Below are 14,370 nucleotides of genomic sequence, written 5' to 3'. Positions count from 1 at the left end.
ACACATTTATCTATATAAATTCACATCACAATGTACAAGACAATACAAACAGCCTTAAAACAGTACTTCCATGTTTGTAGTAAAATAAAAATAAAAAAAAAAACCCTGTTTTTGTTATATGTTCCAGTTCACACTGCATAATTAAAAAAACAAACAAAATAAAAGCAAACAAAATAAAAAGAAACATTTCTTGCTTTTTAAGGAGCCGGCCTCATGACAGAATGCAAGCAATTCTAGACAATCCCATAGTGTATCTGGCCCAATACAGACACACTGAGCTATCCTCATCAATACATAATGATGGAGACTGGCTTCTAATTCTTTACCTCATTGTTAGAACAGATAGCATTCAAAACTAGTTTACAACTGTTAATGAGATCTGCCAGCACAGTAGAGAGAGGGTTAATTATGATACACCTTAAAGTGGAACTGAAACTAACAAACTGTAAGCCGGCAAGCTTTTATTGCAGAAGAGACATGCAAAGTCTCTTTGCAATAAAATGCCATATCTGCCTCATTGCTGTCTTCTCTGGAGCTGCAAACTGAGCTATGCTTGCGCATCTCAGCTGGTCTCTAAGTGCGGAGATGACAGCCTCCTGTGCATGCGCAGGAATAACAACATCCTGTGCTGGCCAATGAAGACTCCAGAAGTAACGCTACTCAAAAGAAGATGCCGGTGCTGGCAAAGGACTGTTGAGCAAGGGAGAAAGGCAGGAGAGGAGCAGTGTATACAGTGACTGGCTGTCACTCTACGTCAGTGTCGGTTTTTAAATGCAATTGCTTGAGGGATTTTTTCTTCACTATAGCTCAGAGAATCAGCTGTCACTTTCCCCAGCTAAAAGAAAGTTTCATTTTAGTTTCTTTCCCGAGCTAAAATGGTGAAGAAGAAAAAAAAAAAAAAGGCAATTGCATTTAAAAACTGGTACTGACATATAGTGACAGCCAGTGAGGGAACTTTTCTGTATACACTGCTACCTCACTGTATACACTGCTCCTCTTCTGCCCCCTACTTGCACACACTGCCCCCCCTCCCCCTACAAACATGGACAGTCACTCATATGCTATCACGTAGGGGACTATTGGTCTCCTATGTGATAGCAATAAAATCATAAGTTTAAAAAAAAATAAATATATATATATATATATATATATATATATATATATATATATATATATATATATACACATACATACATACATACATACATACATACACACACATATGTGAAAGTATTCAAAAAAAATTGGAGCTTCCTCACATATGCAGACATTTTGTTTCAGTTTTTGGCCACATGCATTCTGAATTTTTGGCACCAGAATTTTCATTTCGGTGCCCACTACTTTCCAATGGTCAGAAGTATATTCCTTGGGGGAAGCCTACAGAGCTTGATTATTATTTTCTGCCGGATATGCTCAGACTGAATACAATAAGACCGCGTAAGAACTATTAACTACACTATCCGTGATAAAAAAAAAAAGAAACATGAAAAGAAGGTTTAAGGCCCATTCACACTTGTGAATGGGGCCTAAAAACACATTGGGGTTGGCTTGTTCAAACAGATTGCCCACTTTGCAAGCATAGTTGCGCTCATTTTCTCCAGAGCTCAGTGAATGTGGTAAAGCTTCACTTTGTAAAGAAAACCCAATCCATTGCAAAAAAAAAAAAAAAAAAAACTGCATATTTGCTTGCACATGACAGGAAATCCTCAGAGCTTCAGCACATTCACTAAGCTCTGGGGAAAATGAGTGCAAATCAAGTAAATAAATTGTGTTTATAATTAGCACTTCGTGATGTTGCCCTTCAATATTGTCTTTTGTCAGTGATGTAGATTTTGTTCACACACTAACACTTTTGGACAGCCCTGAGTGGCCCTTCACTTTCCCCTCCTAGCCTCTGTATTATGTCCTGTACTGGCCATGGCATCACCAGGGTTTTTGGCTACTGCCTGTGACGCCTCCAGCACTCTGAAGCTTTTCCTCCAATCAGTTACAGTTTTCTCTGCCTGTACCATCCATCAGAACTCAAAATTGTCACCGACACTGTGCAGGCACACTCTGTCACATACACCTTCAGACATTGCAAGTTTCACCAGCTGCAGCAAGTCACCTTGGTGATGTCAAGGCCAGTACCAGGCCTTCTACAAAAAGCCTCAGACACTCCCTAAAGTTTCAGAGGGCGACAAAAACTACACGGCTATTACTAACTAAAAGGCATATTAAATTGCTACAGCAAGGAAAGCATCAGAAAGTGCTAATTTAAAACATGTTTATGCTCTTGTGTACAGACGCATTGAAAACACTGGTCTGTATTTACATCAGTGAAAAAAAAAATGCCTGTATGCTTAAAAATGCTGCGTTTTTAGGCAGCAGTATGCAATAGGCCTAACAATGATTTAAAGCATTCTTGTTCTGGTCTGTTATTCAAAAGTTCTTATGTCAGGCACAACCAGACAACTAGCATTTTTAGGAGACCAGCAGAAGACCCTCACTCTCACTTCATGACAGAATCATCAAACTTTGTTTTGCATAGAGTGGGAAATGTTAGAAACGTTTAAAGTTCCTTAACTGAGATTAAATATACTCTACAAGTACCCCCCACCTTAATGAACAGGGCAAAAAGGTAATATTCAATTTAGTACACACCAACTGCTCTATATAAAGAATCCATTATTTTTTTTATTTTTTTTTACAAAGGCAGCTGTTAAAGGGTATCACCTTGGCAAATTACATTTTTAAACTATACTTAACGAATAGTATTTTGTGTATTGATGGAAATTGATGTAGTGTTTTAAATATTGCATCAGCTGTGGTGGCAATAAGCTTTAAAACAGTGAAAGTTAAAAGACAACAAGAGAAAAGACTCCTGAATGTTGTCATTGGCCCACCACTATGACTGATTGTGCTACTGGCCAACCGAAATATGTAAAAAGGGGAAGAACCAGCACTCAACACTACAAGGTACAGTCAAGATTGTCCAGCTAGAGCAACGTGGCATTTCAGGGTGTCCAGGCTGCCGAAAAGTATGTGCATGCTCAAGCTGGAGCCTGTCAATACCAACTGGATAGAGACAGGCTTACTTTTTCGCCTAGCACAGTGAGAAAAGAAACAAACAGCAAAGGGTATTCAAACTACAGAATGTATTGGTTTTCAAAAGGAATGTGTAAAATATTCAGGGTGAAAATCTGCAAGTGCAGAAACCCATAGCCGCCTATCACATTTCATTTACCACACTTGACTGTATGTTCAGCCTATATTTTGCTTTGTACAGAGTGCAAAAAGAGTAGAACTCTTGTTGGGTTTTACTAATATCCAGGATTAGAGGGATTTTCCTTACTTGCTGTCACGGTGACAATGGTTTTACCAGAAAGCAAATGAAGGAACAGAATTAAAGACAGAACTAAAATTGCCTTTTCTGTTCTTTTCAATAAAATGGAAGGTTAAAACCCCTGTCAACTGTTTATTGCTGTCTCATGTTGCGGTTGGAAATCATCCTTTACATCTGGTCTTGAAGAAAAAAAAAAAATAATCACAGGTACAACAATAAAGTGACTAGGCATCTCCTTAGGGGAGTCCAGGATAGCATTAAAAACCTGACAGCAGTTCTGGTTCTTTTCCCCACACTTTCCAAATTGAAGAGGAAAAAAAAAAAATGTTTGGGCAGGATTTAAAGTTAAAAATGAATGAATGCTACACTCCAGTCTGGCAGCTTTGGAAACCTGTACTCTGCTTTACTTTATGGGTTAAGCAATAATGATTTTTAGGCTTCAAATTCCTTTCATCATGTCTTAATGCGCAAATGTTTTAGTTAATGAATGTTGCTGTAAAACAAGCTAAACAAGATTATCTAAAGTGAAACCATGACACAAGCTTCTGCAGTCAGGTAAAAAAAAAAAAAAATTGTGAAATTGTTAAAAGTGCTTCTAAAGCCTATAAGTTTTTTCTACATTAATGCACTCTATGCATTAAAGTAAAAAAACAAAACAAAAACACATCTGTGTAACAGAATTTCCCCCACTCCCCCTTATACTTACATGAGCCCATTAATGATCAAGCGCAGTGCATGAGCGCAGAAGCTCTCCCGCCCCTGTCCTTCATCCCTGGGCAGATTGATATCAGCAGGAGCTATTAGCTCCTACTGCCGTGACGAGATACGGGGGGGGGAGCCTCCTGGTCTGTGTCAGAAGATGCAGACAGGGCAGCTCTGGAATAAGCAGATTCCTATGGAGGTATTCACCAAAGAAGAGGAGCCAAGAACATCAGAGGAGGACCCCAGAAGAAGACGATCAGGCCTGTTGTGTGCAAAACCATTGCACAGAGCAGGTAAGTATGGTATGTCTATTATTTTATTTAAAAAGAAGGAACCTTTAATATTACTTTTAGGAGTCCAAGATAATACTGCAAAATCTGAAAGGCTGAGGGCAGGTTAACACCATGTCCACTGAGCTACATTTTTCTACACCCCACTGTACATGTATGGTGTGGAATAGGGCACATAGAAAAAATGTTTTCTATGATTCTTGTTCATACCATACATCTGCAGTAGTGTATAGCAAAATGCAGCTCAATGGATATGGATGAAATACCTCCCCATGAGCAAATTTGGTGTGGAAGTGTGACCCCTAAAACTCATTCAAGAATAATCGAATATATCTCTCCCACTTCCTGTTCTCAGGGAGATTATTGGTTCATTTGTGCCATACCATTACCCAAAATTTCTGCAAATAAAGTTTTATTTCATTATATATAATCAAATAGAATTATTCTAAGACAATTTTATATGGTTGCCAAACAGTACTAATCTCTGCGTTTAGCAGTATTACTGCTAACTACCGAGGGTGTTGACCTCCGTTCTTTTCACTTCTATTAATTAATAATTGGGTGAAAGAAGAGAAAAAAAAAAAAAAAAAAAAAAAAAAAAACTTCTGAGCACACGATAGTTTCAAAATGACTGGTTGTTTACCATTTTAAAAACACATACTACAAACTGTGCAAAAATACTTACCATTAACATTTTATGCAGATCTTCCTCAAAAGCATCAATGTTACAGTCGGGCTTTTGAAAGTCATCCAGCACCTCTCTCAACATGAACTGGTAGTATTGCTTCATCAGCAGTCCACCTTTCAGCACTTCTTTGCACTCTCTTACTAACTATTTTCAGAAACACAATTTTGCATTATTAGTCAGGATAATATGAACACAGCATTTCACTCTAAATCCATTATTCATAAACCGCTATCCAGTCAGCCATAGATGTGGAGATTACATTTTCTCATTTACTTTTCCCTACTTTTTATTACAAATCTAGATGCTAGGGTAAAGGGGGTTGGTTGAAGTGTGGTAAGCATGAGTGGCGTTTGTAAGAGCATGGGTGCAGGCAAAAGAGCAAGAGCAGGCCAGGGGGGCATCGTGGTTGGGGAGGGAGAGATTGGGGATAGGGGTCAGTTTGTGTTGAGAGTGCAGAGGGTAGTTCATTGAAAACTTTCAATTAATTCATTCACGGCTGCGGCTATGGGACCATGTTACATGTTCCACCCTAAAAACAGGTGGAACATGTAACATGTTCCCAAAGGTGAACTTATCCTTTAAAGAAAATGTAAACTCAACATTTCATATTCCTGCTGTACCATGTACTTGTATGATAAAGTATCCTGTTCTCTGTGTACTGGTTCCTTTGTGTGAAATCCCTGGTGTTCCTGCCAGTCCCTCTGCATTTCCTATTAAAAACTGTCCACATTAGGCAAAAGAACACACCATGGTCAGTTCTCTAGCTGTGCTGGAAACTCAGTGTGCTCACCTCCAATGATCATGTTCGTCCTGGCAACCCCCCCCCCCCCCTCCTTCCCTGCACAGCCTTTCACTGGGAAAATCAGTGTGCTGCTGTCCCTCCTCTCCTAGCTCTTCTGCAGTTGAGAACAGAGTGTATGTGATCACTTTAAAAAAAAAAAAAAAAAAAAGGGAAAAACATGTTTTCTATATGTATACACAAATGTTTTGCTTTTCAATTATTTCACAAGCTGAGGGTTTACAATCACTTTAATGATGCAACCAGCAGCCATATTTGACAGAACCCAAATTACATCTTGAAGGGAGGGTAATTATGATGTATAAATTATCCTTTCCAAGAAAACATTTTGAATTAAACTACACTAACATTTTGCTCTAACTAGCTAAATTAATATTTATCCTATAATAATATTAACCTTAAATCTGCATTTCTACATGAAACCAAGGAACAACCCCCCTACACACACACTTTGATGGTCTGTAAATTTCTGGCAAATTTAGCGAGTTACCCGACAAAATATCCAGATCTTTTAAAGATTTTATAATACATAAAACATTAAAAAAAAGTTTATTTCCATCCACCTAATACCAACCTGTTTAATGCTTAGAAGAGATGGTTCCCCTGCAGGCCTCTGTTCCAGTCTCAATTTGAGACACTCATGAATTACGTTTAAAAGGACACGGCACAGGACCAAGAAGGCCGGTTCAAATGATGGCAGGTCCATGGCCTTCAGTTCTTCTAGTGACACAGGGTCACACGAGGGTTCTGAGTTTTGCAGCGAAGTAGATGATTGCTTCAGCAAGTCGGGCAAGTAATCTGAACACAACATGAGGTCGGGAAATTCTGAAGACTAAACCCATATGGAGATAAAAGGTAAGCTACATTATAAACATTTCAATAACTGTATTTATAAGTTTATTGGAAATATGCATCAATTTGATTTCAAAGGCAGCTGATTGCAAGTGGTTTTGTGCCTTCAGCCTACCCCTCCCAGAACTGATTCAGTTAACACCCAGTGCATCAGATCTTGAAAGTGTAGCTAAAAACTGCATTAGGCATAAAGAATGATATATATACATAATTAAAAACACAAATATTCTAAAGCCAACAATTAGACTCTTCCTTTTCATTTTTCCAAACAGGTGGATAATTAAAGCTGGAATTTAGCTAGCAAAAAGAAAAAAAAAAATTCTCAGCAACACTGCAGGGCTACGCTGTCTTTTCCTGCTGCTAACCTTCTTGTACTGTGGGGGTTACCAGCTTCATGTCTCTGGGCTCAGCCACACTAAACTTGATCTGATGAAGACACGTCCCTCCCTCCCTCTTCCTCACTAAGGTTGCTTTCACAGCGTTCCGTTGAAAAAAAAACACATCAAAAACGAATATGCATTTTTGATACGTTTGCGTTGCATTTCTTCCCCATATCTCTGGACTGGACAAAGCACTTCCCACAGGTGTGTTGCGATGCATTTTTGACATGTTTTTCATTACAACGGAGAGGTGCATTTTTGGTGCATGCATCAAAAATGTAGCATTTTTAAAAATGCAACTGAAAAACAATGGACCAGTGTGAAGACTACCATAGAAGTTTAAATTGATGCATTTTACATGCATTTTTCTTATGCTTTTTTTTTTTTAACCGAACTGAAAAAACTGATCAATGTAAAAACATGTGAGAATAACCTGCGCAGAGGACTGATCAATTAGACTGGCTTCTGCTAGCAAAATCACAAATGTGTACAGGTGAACAAATGTGTGAGCGCAAACATAAAAATTGTTGCGCTGCCTCTCCCAAAAAATATGTGCTATTTAAGCACTATTGTCATTTAAGCACCTTGTATTTACTTATTGGTCTATTTGGGATTTAGTCACTTGAGAGGAGGGATATAATTGCCAACCCAAGGGGCCCAAGGGGCATTATAGCACATGCACATTTGTGGGAACCCTTTGTGTAGTAGGGAGTTTATTCATTTATTTAATTAAAAGTAGTTTTTGGGAGAGGCAGCGCAGTAATTTGTATGTTTTCAATGTGAAAGCAGCCTAAGGTTGGCCATTCATTCTACAATTTTCCTTTAGATTTACCAAAACCATATAAATATGAGGTCAAACCAAAACATTTGCAATTTGTGTGCAATCAGGCAGGCCCTTGCACTACACAGCTGAAGGTAAATCTAAAGGAAATAGAACTAGAAAATTGTAAGGCCAGCTTAAGAAAACATTTTATAGATTGCACTTTCCTGCAACACCACAGACTGCACTGTCTGCAACACCAACTGTGAATAAGGGGCAGAGGCTTCTCTCCCCCATTTATAGATCGTGTAATCAGTGAAAGGGCAGTAGAGGAAAGGGCATGTGAGCCCAAAAACCGCTAAGCCCACAGTGCAAAAAGCTCAGCAGCAGGAAGGCAAGGCAGTCCTGAACTAGGAATCCTACAGCATTCAGCAGCCTGCACACCATGGGACATACTTCATTAACCATGTCAATACCGGACACCTTCACCCCCTTCCTGGTCAAGCCAATTTCAGCTTTCAGAGCTGTCACACTTTGAATGACAATTAGTCAGTCATGCAACACTGTACACAAACGAAATTTTTATCATTTTGTTTTTAGACAGATTGTGCTTTCTTTTGGTGGTATTTAAAGTATAACAACTAAAGGCTCACATGAATGCTCAAGCGCTAACTGCATCTAGCATTTTCTCTGCTCAAAAGCACCTCTCCTGAGCATGCAAGTGTTTTCTTTTCCAGCTTCTAAAGACTCCTCTTTCAACACACCTATAAAACGCTATGTGTGCAGGGTCACATAGAGGTGTATTTACAGGCTGAAACGAAAAAAAAAAGTCAATCGCCTGTAAAAAGAGACATAATTTATGCCTTGTGTACAGGAGGCCTAAGGAAATAAAAGAACATTGAACAGGTAATTTTACTACCTATAGTCAAGTTCAATGTTAGGCTGAGGAACATTATGCAAAACAATAGAGCATTCCGAGTGCTGTTGTGCAGGAAATTACAGCAGGCTGCTACATACACAGATTCTGGTACATATGCTAATAGCAACAATGAAATTATTGAACCTGTAAGTGAATTAAATTGAGATTACTACATGTTTTCTTTAAGTCAAAATTTAAAGATGTTAAAATGAAATTTTTTGCTTTTTCTTTATTTTCTTATAAATAATTGATAAGAAAATAAAGAAAAAGTACAAAATTTCATTTTAACACTTAAAGCGACACTAAATGTTTGTTTGTTTTTTTGTTGTTTTTCAGAAAACAACAAACATGTTATACTTAACTGCTCCTTGTAGTGCTTTTGCACAGAGCAGCCTGGATCCTCCTCTTCTGGGGTCCCCTGCAGGCACTCCTGGTTGCTCTTTTCTGTCGGGTGCCCCCATAGCCAGCAGCTTGCTATGGGGGCACCTGAGCAGGTGTATGCCCAAGCCGCGGCTCCGTGTGTCCATTCACACATAGAGCCGCTGCTTGGCCATGTCCCCTCTCTCTCCTAATTGGCTGACTTGCTGTGGTTGACAGCTGCGAGAGCCAATGGCTCCCACCTGCTGTCTCAGCCAATGAGGAGGCAGAGACCCAGGACAGCCGAGGCTGTTGTACACATCAATGGATCGCGATGGGGCTCAGGTAGGTATTGAAGAGGCTGGGAGCACTGCTGCAGAATGCAGGAAGGTAAAAAAATCTTGAGCCTTTACAACCACTTTATCAGTTAAATAATCATAGCTTGGCAATCACCCATAGTAAAACTTCAGCAGAGCTTCAACTGCACTTATACAAGTGGGAGTCCCAAACCCAAAAAATATAACTTGTTTATCAGACTACCACAACCAATACATTTGTTTTCTACATTACAAACGTCTAAAAACATAAAAAAAAAAAATCATATGAAGTTTGCATCCTTTATTCCACCCCCGAATTGGGCATATGAAACTGCCTCGAAGAAGGCAACCATCAAGCCCTAAACCATCATGCAAAGCGAAGGGTTGGACAACTCTTAAGACTGCAGAGTCCAAGAGCCCATGTCAACTGTTCTTTCAGGAGAATGTAGTCCAGGTATCCTGCTATGCGGATGCCCTGTGAACAAAGCATAGGGAGCTAGTGTTTCGGTGCCAATTCAAGTTGCAGAGGACAGACTGGAAGGTAAGGGTTACAGATTGTTAATGTTGGATGCCCACCGCAAAATACAAGTAGCATTGATGTGCTGAAAAGTAAGGAATAAACAAGTAGGCATCACTGGTATCCAGAGGCCAGAAGGGCCACCAGAGGGAGGGAAGCAATGACTGAACTGACAGATTCCATGAAGAAATTGAGCTTGATTGAAAATTGAGAGTCTTCAGGTCTTTCCTGTTCCTGGAGCAACAGCAATAACTCCCTGAGAGAGCTGTGTCAAAGCAGCAGCTAGATCTGCTATTCTTTGCAGAGAGCAATAGTACAAAGCATGCACCAAGCTCCCCTAAAAGGCAAGACCGTTAACTTACTGCAGCCATTTTGCAGAAGTTGCCCTGGAGTCCACACAATGTGCGCAAGCTGGGACAAACCCACACAATGCAGTCAATGGTGTATTGTGGCTGGACCTGTAACGCACTCTGTAGCTGACTCACACAGTACACCAGGTATCTGGAAGAGCACCCACAGCACAGCCCAGTGCCCAAGGGAATCACATAACAGGCCGGTCACACATGACAGGGTCAAGGTACAACTCTGAGATTATGCAGATGATGAGCCTTGGAAAACTGCATGAACGATCTCTCAGGCTCTGCAGTAAACTAATGATCTTGACTGCAAAGCAAGGATATCTTGATAGTAGAAGTTTTGCAGAAAGGGTTTTACTTCTCTCAGATAAAGAAGAAATCCATTCTTTTAAGACAACTAGCAAAAAAACTGGATCTTGATAGAAGCGTTCGGGGTTATATAGGATTGACTAAAAGCTTTGTTTGCTGGAGTCCAATCTCTGGTAAGCAACAGTTTAACACCACTTGTATCAGACACTGTCCGCCTAATAAATGCATACTTCATATATGAGTTTTTGCTTTTATAAAATTATAATGTATACATCTGTGCTAATCTGATAAACAGGTATACAATTTTTTGTTGGTTATGAATTTATAAAATACCCCCAAATTCAGAATGATTGGCAATCTTGATCTTTTTTTAGATCCTTAGTGCTATATTACAAGTGGTATGCTATGTATATTTTAGATGTTGTAAACAATTACTCATTGTTTTTATAGTAAAAGAAAGAGAAAAGTGTACACTGTAATGTAGTGCAAAGTAACCAATCAGAATCTATTTTCAAAGCCGCAATAAACTGAAATCTGATTGTTATGTGTTCTTTAGACTTCATCAATTCTGGCCACATTATACCGCAGAGATAAATATTTAAAACAGAGCAGCACAGTGGCTTAATGGTTAGCACTTCTGCCTGGCAGTACTAGGGTCGAATCCCAACCAGGACACCACCTGCCTGGAGTTTGCATGTTCTCCCTGTGCCTGCCTGAGACTCCTCCAGATATCCGTTTTCCTCCCACACTCCAAAAACATGCTGGTAGGTTAACTTTCTCCTGTCTAAATTGGCCCTAGTATGAGTATGTATGAATGTGAGTTACGGACCTTAGATTGTATGCTTCTTGAGGGTTAGGGACTGATGTGAATGTACAATACATATATGTAAAGTGCTGTGTAAATTGACAGCGCTATATAAGTACCTGTAATAATAAAATAAATAAAACAAAGAAGCCAGGATCAGGGTGAAACCTTTAAGCCTACCCCCTTTTGCAAATAGTTCAGTAATGACAGCTCTCATAACCTCTCCTCTTGGGTTGATTATAAAGCCCAATTTTGGGCTTTGCCCTCTGCCCCTCATGCGCACTTCTTCCCTCATAGGTCTCCCCAGCATGTCATTTAGGCATTGTTTTTGTAACCTTACCTTCTTCAGAAGTCTACTTCCTTTTATCCAGATCTGAGCAGTCCATAGTGATACAGAGAGCAACAATGCCATGATAGCGCCAGTGTTGCTCTCTGCATAACTGAATGTGAATGCAGAACATATAACTGAAAGTATGTCCTCCGTCTTCTAGGCTGAATGACACTAGGTATAATTCAGTCAGGAAAACTGAGGACATCTACTTGCAGAATGGAATTATTGTTGAAGACTGTACTTTTTTTCTTTTTTTTTTTTTAAATACCCAGTGGAGGACTATTAGCAAAAAAAAGTTTTTGCCTGGCGTAGTAACATACACATTTTCTATAAAAATATATGACTGCTGAAAATTATTGCTACAAATGTCATCTAGGTCAGATAGATTGAAGTTGATTCTGAATGTGGATTTTTTGCCGGTACAATATAAAATACCTTGTAATCCTTACCTCCAATATATGATCAGTCTTTATCAATGCTATTCGAGCCCTCTGAAGTGAGCCATGCATTAATTTATGAAGCCTCAAAATTAGCTTCCGAAGCCCCATCTGCTTTAATGCTTTGTCTACAAAGGGTCTGTATATTGAAGTCAAACAGTGTCTATTACAGCCAGTCTCATGGCTGCACTCTGGATTACCCCAGCAAGAGTCATCCTCGGACACAAATCTATCCAGTTTTTGTAGGCAGTGGTCCTCCTTCATAAAGTGAACCTTTAATTTACTGTTTTGGTTGCTGTCAGTTTCATGCCTAGCTTGTAGAATATTGTCCATATCACCAGTCTCTTCATCGCTTTCTTCTGTACAAGTTCCAGAACCATCTGTGCTCATATCCCCCTCTTGTTCCATGTCATTGTCTTCCTCTGGACCATTTGATGGACGTGGTGAAGAAATTTCAAACACTGGCCAGCCAATGTCAGAAAGGTTTTTTATACCTAAAACAGTTCCCATAATCCTCAGCTTGTGATTAAGGTCCTTAGTTATATTAAGCCATAAGCATAGTGCCTGCACTCGTGCTTGAAAGTCTTTTGCTGCATATTTTTCATAATCTCTCTGAAGAGCCTGTAAAGATGGGTAAAGTGCCTCGATGTACTCCAAGAGTTCCATAATCTGTTTTACTTGCTCAAAAGAAATTCTCTGTTTCTGAATATGGTCATGATAGCTTGAATAACCAAAAGAATTAGCTTCATGAGGGCATGGATACTGCCCGTCTGCAACAGGTCCATTGAGATTGCCACCATTGCTGACAGAAGACAACCTCCCATAGTTTACCTTAAAAGTTAGAATTTCACTAATGATTTCAGGTATTGCCTGTCGAGCTGTATACAAGTACAAATCTTGCTCATTAATACTGCGGCCAGCATGCCAAGCTTGCAGCTCTAGCCAAAAGAGTTCATTAGACTGATTAAACCACATAGAAGAGTTATTGTCTTGGCCTCTCTGTTCCCTTTCTTTTTTCTTTGAGACTGAAGTAAGCTTAAGCAAAAGACGAAGTGTCTCAAAAAACTTCAAGCGGTCAGCTGGACAGTCTGTTCTAGAGGTCTGTCGTGCAGTTCTAGCAATTGGAACAGGCACGGACACTGGTAGCTTGGTGTTGCTGCTGCAACCAAGGCTGAGGTAAGGCTTATTAAGATCAACATCTGGTATAGATTTTTTTGGCAAGGAACTACAGGTAGGATCCAGCATAAATGAGCATTGCACATTTTTCTTCTGATCCCGCTCTGTTGTCCTGAGCGTTGCCCTATTCTTTTTCTCTTGACGGTAGCTATGGTCCTCTGTGCTCTCAAAGTTTTTACTTGCTTCCTTCTGTGGTGTCTGCTTCGGTGTGCTCATCTTTTCTGTAATGTAAAGAAACAATAAAATATTATTGACGTTGTCATATGTAGATACAGTTCCTCTGAAAAGCATTCACCGAGATGAATGCTTTTGCAAAGTTGTTACAAATCTACATCTAAAGACTGTAATTGCTTCTAAAGGTACATTCATAAAATATTGATTTAAAGGGGGTGTATACATATGCATTTAGTTAACTTGCCTTTTCACTGCAATTCATTTAACCAGCTCAGCTCTCGCATCAGTGAACCCTTCATCATGGATAAAGCAATATTTATATTTCTGCTATGGACTTACTGTATTTAACCAAGATAACAAAGAAATACATATGAAATACATATAGAAAAAAAAAAAAAAAAAAAAAAAAAAAAAAAAAAAAAAAAAGGATTGTTCCTACTTGGGTCTGGTTCACACCTTTACATGTGTGCAGGCCACGTTTGCTTGGGCACAGCAGCCCATTCATTTGAATGAGCTGCCGTGCCTGCGTTTCCCGATGAAAAAGATGCATGCACCTTTTTTTCAAATGAGGCCAACAGGGAAATCACATGGTCCTTTTGAGGTGCTGCGTTTTTACATGCGTGGGAGGTGCCGTTCACAATGAAGGGCAGCCCCGCGCCTTCTCTCACAGCATATTTTGTGATTTCTACACCCTCAACCACCCACATAGATGTGAAAAAGGTCTTAGACCAGTGTTACGAGAGTATTTTATAAATTATCCTGCTTACAATGACAGTTTCTGGTACAAAACACTGCAAAATCATAACAAATGTAATGGTGTTTAATGGAAAAGTTAAAAAAAAAAAAAAAAAAGGCTAACACTAACTATTATTAAAA

At 39.3% G+C, this 14,370-nt stretch overlaps 1 protein-coding gene across 3 annotated transcripts in view; it reads right to left on the bottom strand.

Moving 5' to 3' along the window:
- The window catches only part of MAP3K4 (mitogen-activated protein kinase kinase kinase 4), a 192,183-nt gene that overhangs the window by 114,307 nt on the left and 63,506 nt on the right, over positions 1–14,370 (bottom strand). For all 3 annotated transcript variants that reach the window (XM_089668609.1, XM_089668608.1, XM_089668610.1), the window contains exons 3-5: positions 12,157–13,541; positions 6,379–6,636; positions 5,003–5,149 (exon numbers count right to left, since the gene is read on the bottom strand). In XM_089668609.1, coding sequence (XP_089524735.1) covers positions 5,003–5,149; positions 6,379–6,636; positions 12,157–13,541 — 1,790 coding nt within the window. The remainder of the gene's footprint in view (positions 1–5,002; positions 5,150–6,378; positions 6,637–12,156; positions 13,542–14,370) is intronic.

This window comes from Staurois parvus, unplaced genomic scaffold (genome assembly GCF_062004578.1).
Source record: "Staurois parvus isolate SC_StPar_1 unplaced genomic scaffold, SC_StPar_1.0 ptg000059l, whole genome shotgun sequence".
Lineage (NCBI taxonomy): Eukaryota > Metazoa > Chordata > Amphibia > Anura > Ranidae > Staurois > Staurois parvus.
This window is presented reverse-complemented; position numbering and strand designations above follow the sequence as displayed.